The sequence below is a fragment of the Triticum dicoccoides genome, chromosome 2B, assembly GCF_002162155.2.
Source record: "Triticum dicoccoides isolate Atlit2015 ecotype Zavitan chromosome 2B, WEW_v2.0, whole genome shotgun sequence".
NCBI lineage: Eukaryota > Viridiplantae > Streptophyta > Magnoliopsida > Poales > Poaceae > Triticum > Triticum dicoccoides.
In genome coordinates this window covers 5,523,049-5,528,270 of record NC_041383.1, presented here as the reverse complement: position 1 = coordinate 5,528,270, position 5,222 = coordinate 5,523,049, and the positions used below count along the sequence as shown (strand labels likewise).

At 43.9% G+C, this 5,222-nt stretch overlaps 1 protein-coding gene across 2 annotated transcripts; it reads right to left on the bottom strand.

Annotated features, from left to right (window-relative positions):
• Positions 1-939: 939 nt before the first annotated feature.
• LOC119361693 lies at positions 940-4,853 on the bottom strand. Of its 2 annotated transcripts, none has more exons than XM_037626825.1 (4): positions 4,620-4,853; positions 4,063-4,152; positions 1,410-2,551; positions 940-1,327 (listed from the first exon to the last, which is right to left on the bottom strand). In XM_037626825.1, the coding sequence occupies exon 3, from the start codon at positions 2,548-2,550 to the stop codon at positions 1,426-1,428; it is 1,125 nt and encodes a 374-aa protein (XP_037482722.1). In that variant the 5' UTR covers position 2,551; positions 4,063-4,152; positions 4,620-4,853; the 3' UTR covers positions 940-1,327; positions 1,410-1,425. The 2 variants fall into 2 exon arrangements, with proteins under 2 accessions (XP_037482722.1, XP_037482721.1); XM_037626824.1 differs by having other exon boundaries at positions 1,410-2,556; positions 4,620-4,852.
• Positions 4,854-5,222: the final 369 nt, after the last annotated feature.

Genomic DNA, 5,222 nt, shown 5'->3' with positions numbered 1-5,222 from the left:
TAAAGTCTTTGATGGTGTACTATTTATGATACATAATTCAGATTTTCTTTTTGAACTTCATAATTCAGATTTTGTTGATCAAACTAATAATGATCTAAAAACACGAAAAGGTATATAACTGAATTTATATTTTTTTTAAGTCTTTGATGGTGTACTATTTATGATACGTAATTCAGATTTTCTTTTTGAACTTCATAATTCAGATTTTGTTGATCAAACTAATAATGATCTAAAAACATGAAAAGGTATATAACTGAATTTATATATTTTTAAATTCTTTGATGGTGTACTATTTATGATACGTAATTCAGATTTTCTTTTTAAACTTCATAATTCAGATTTTGTTGATCAAACTAATAATGATCTAAAAACACGAAAAGGTATATAACTGAATTTATATATTTTTAAATTCTTTGATGGTGTACTATTTATGATACATAATTCAGATTTTCTTTTTGAACTTCATAATTCAGATTTTGTTGATCAAACTAAATAATGATCTAAAAACACGCGTGGGCCTTCTGTTCCAAGGGGGATATACTCCCTCCATTCCAAAATATTTTAAGTTGTAGACTCCTTCAAGTTTGATGACTATTATATAGAAAAAATTGCTAATATTTATAACACGAAATATAAATAACATGATGAATCTAGTGAAACTAATTTAGTGTTGCAGATGTTTGTTTTTTTTTCTATATAAAGTTGATCAAATTTAAAGGGACAAAGCTAAAACTTTAATTTTTTTGAAATGGAGAGAGTGTGTGCAGAGGCCAGAGCAGGGACATTGACCTCCATACTGAAAATAGGCCCAAAAAAACATAACAGGCCTGCAAGTGTTCCATCTTTTCATAGGATGAAAAGAGACAACCCATCAGCCAAGAGCCAACACCACCAAGCCCATCACAGATTTGTGACAGCCGCCGCACGATAACCGGAACAGAAAGAACAACCAGCATAACACAGAACCATCAGGGCCAAATGTATTCCCTACCAGCTCCAATTGAACAAAGATACCAGGTGCAAAAGAGTACATGCATGAATTCAGTAAATGGTGCTAGCTTCGAACACTATATATACAGTAGATACGGATATAGGTACCGCGCCGAGCAAACGACGCAAGGTGCATCATGAGCAACAGCACGCGAGCAGAGCACACGTCCCAGCACGCCCTGAGGACGGCCATGCCTCGTGAAAATGACGGGGTTGAATGCTGTTCAACAATCCAACCCTTTAAACGCGACACGGTTGACTTGGATCTTCCAATGCAGGGATCCGTGCTGCACTTCAGGCATTTTGACTGAAGCAGCACGTCACCTAGCGCCTCAGGCTGGCATGGCAAAAGATCACGCAAGGAGTCATGGCTAATTCATGGGGTAAAGAACCTCACGGCGGGTGAAGGATTTAGTTACCATGATCGCCCACGCGTCAGCGCCGCTCCTCCGACCTTGACCTCACGAACCTCCGGCGAGTCCTGGGCCTCTGAACCTCCTCGTCTAGGCTATCCTCGTCCTCATCATCGTCGTCGTCGTCGTATTGGAGGCCTAGCAAGTTCTCTCCCCACAGATAGCGGCGCCTCTGCCTTCTCAGGGCCCTTGATGAGGCTCTTGGCTCGTCTCCTGATCTCAGCGGGCCACTGTTCATCATATGGAATAGGAAGAACGTTGTCAACAGAGACCCGCTTCGGTCACTTGGCCCGCCGTCTTCACGCTCGTCCGCACTTGGCCCACCTTCAATGACGTAATCTCCAAGCACAACTGACCCAGGCATAGCCGACCTGATTGCGCTCATTATGTCACCATACTCCCGCTGGTTCTCCAGGCGGTGCCACGCGCGGCGCCTTGACGGGTCCACATCAGCAGGCCTGGTAGTGGGGTGCACCCTCCTGGCATGTCTACGGAGCGCACCATAGGTACCAGAAAATGCGCATGCTTCCCGCGAGCAGCTTCTTGGCTTCTCGTCCAGGTACTGTCTGGCATCTTTGATGATCTCCCAGCCCTTCACAGCACCCCTACACAGTGGGCACATCAATTCGTTCGAGTTGGATGCCTCAGCTGACTCGACTTGCCCAGTCACTTGTCCCATAAGAGCTTCCAATGTTACTGGACCTTGATTATAGTTAGTTCCTTCTTGCTGTCCAGATACGGCTGCAGGGCTACGGACATGTTCATGACTGAGATTTTCACGGAATTCAGGTACATCTATTAACAGCCTGGGGCTCCCTCTACTGGGACCGAGACGGGATCTCTCTGAAACATTTTGGTTACTTGTATCTCCAGGCAAGGAAGAGCTTGGCTGTGACGAACTGTCCATGCGGTTCACTTTCATTTTCCTGAATCTGTCTAGGCAATTTGAGTGTCTATAGCTTGTATCACATATGTAGGATCTGCATCCTTTGTCATGAGAACTGCACAACAGAAGTACGGCATTGTGAGGATGGTCCATGCAAATTGGACACCGGGCATCATCCCATTCCTTGTGCAGTGCAGCCATCTCGGCATCTGCGCTTGGCATCCTCAACAACTTCTTCTCTGGATTTGGCATCTTGGACATGCTGTTCTGGGACCAATTAGAAGAACGTAACTGGTCAATTTTGACATCAAAACATGTATAGCAATTATTACATCTTCATTGAGTCTAGATTATTCGAGATATACACACAAGTATCAGAAAATGTTGAAATCAGAAAGGCATACAAAGGAAAAAAAAGAACTTATGTTAACCAGCTTCAGCGGTGAAGGTACGAAATTGATTTATATGTTTTCTGCTCATCCAAGTTATCAATAAACTAACAAGTTTGAGCTTCAGACGATGCAATCCAAGTTATCAATAAAACTTGTGTACAATTAAGATTTCAATTAAGATAATTAATTTGCACCTTGGAGATATTGAATCTAACTATCCAGTTGATTCATATGTTCGACCAACAGCAATCATATTATTCTAACCAGAGCAGTGAAATCAACTCTAACAGGAACTGATGAGATTAATACAAGAGACTAGATGATTTGATATATCCTAGCCCCCTGTTATGTCCAAGACCTGTATAATCAGGTGCTCTGGTTTGATGAAGTGGTAGCACAAACGACAGGTGTAAAAGCACTGAAATGTGTGTAATTGCAATCATGTCATTTGAACTTATTTATCCTCGTTTTAGTAACTCATCGTATGCTCTTCAAATAAGTAAATGAAACGGTTGATAAGATTCAGTTCACCTTAAAATACTATTACCTCCGTCCCGAATTAATTGTCTCAGATTTGTCCAGATACGGATGTATCTAGACACTTTTTAGTGTTTAGGTACATCCATATCTAGACAAATCTGAGACAACTAATTCAGGACAGAGGGAGTAGTAGTAAATTATAAATCATATCATCAGAAAGTTATAAAAGATATCCTTGTCCAATACTAGGACAAACGATCTAGATAATTTTAACTATATACAGCATGTTTCCCTTAAAAAACCTAAATAACATTTTTCCTTTGCCGAAGTAAAATAACAATATTCTTTATATTACTTTGCAACAGTGAATGGGACATTACATCTTTGACCAGCAGCGTATAGAAACTGATTGAAATGATAACGGCTGACACCCATGCTACGGTTCACACGACAATGTCAGAATTCTCAATAAGATGTTTCCCTAATCACCCACACACCAATGCTAGCTTTCTCAACAGACTCATATCATTCGTACTAAGACTAGTAAGTACCATCTCTTATATTCACATCAAGACGGCCTGTATGACGTACCGTCACCTGCTTAAAAAATTTGACCCAGTGGAACAGATCAAGGGGCTGAAGTGCCGGTAAAAAATGATTCAAGACATACGACAATTGCATAGCATTATTGCAAAACTATCCCTAGTGCTACCCAATCACATTATGCAGCACGGCATGATCTTTGCATCCATCGGAACAAGCTAGTTGAGACCTATGATGCATTCTCACTTCAAACTAGCACCAATCATGATCCAAGCTGTGCCATCATTACTGAATTCACCCAAGTGCAGCTGGACATGCACAACAGCTGCACACAATTCATCCGTTTCAACGTTCTCACCTGAGCTGAACCTTGAAGAACACCCAGACAGGCAATCCGGCTCTCCGAAACCTTTGCGGAAAGCGCTCGACTCAGACTCCGGCGCCGGTCCTGCATCCGCATTGCACAATGAAAAAAGGTTTGTCATCCATGGTTACAGACGCTCAAACAAACTTAAATCTCGCATGGCTTCCCCACTAATCAATCGGCATCGCAGAAAGACGCATTTTCTTCAGGTTAATGCCCTTCTAAAGTGTCTGAATTATTTTTCTTCAACTTGCAGCAAATGACTGCACATCAGGTTGCTTCGTTTACCAGTTTTAGCAAGCACATGGAGATGATCCAACAACAAAAAAAGTCCCGATCTATCTCCCATGGAACCCTAACACCTTAATAACCCCCGCCCCATGCTAGCAAAAAATCCCCAACCTCATCACGTTGGGAGAACGAGGCGGCGATTCCACGGCCATGGCGGCCGCGGAATCGCCCAGATCCATGGCCGGATCTGGACGGCGTGCGCCGATTTGCGCCGGTTCAGTTTGGGATTAAGCAACCGCCGGACAGCCAAGAGGCCATACCTCAAATAGTAACCGCCCAGGGGGCTGCGGGCGGAGACGGCGATGGGGGCTAGGACGGGGCCGGCGACGCGGGCGAGGGGTGGCCGGCGGCGAGGCTAGGCCACGCCGCGGCGGCCGGATTGGATTGGATTGGATTGGATTGGATTGGAGGTCTGGGTAGGTCAGGACTCGGACGACTCTGCAGAGGGAGAGGGGAGAGGGGAAGAGGAGTGAAAGAAAGGCCCCGTCTTTCCTCTGCTCCGGAGACGGCGGTTTTTGTTCTATGCCAAAAGCTACGATTTTTATCTTCGAACCCTTCGAAAAGTTCCAACTTTTGTATGTCATCTTTGTTTGGGTGGATGGATGGATGGATGGATGTGGACGGGTTGCATTGAAAAAAGGCCCTCATGAATGCGTACAAGTTTGTGTATTTGTTGTGCACCTCTTGTGTTGACGTGGGTTTATGGGGAAGGAAAAAAAGAACGAGGGGTGGATATTGAATTTTGCGATTCGGCGGGGAGGAAACCGGCAATTTTGGCCTTGTCGGCAAACTTCGGCCAAGAATAGGAAACGGTCCGACTCCGCCGGTTGAAGCCGTTGATGTGTCGGACACCGTCCGATCTC

Bases quoted from the DNA above. Each gene is read 5' to 3' on its own strand.
- LOC119361693 (XM_037626825.1), bottom strand. From the start codon at position 2,550: ATGTCCAAGATGCCAAATCCAGAGAAGAAGTTGTTGAGGATGCCAAGC.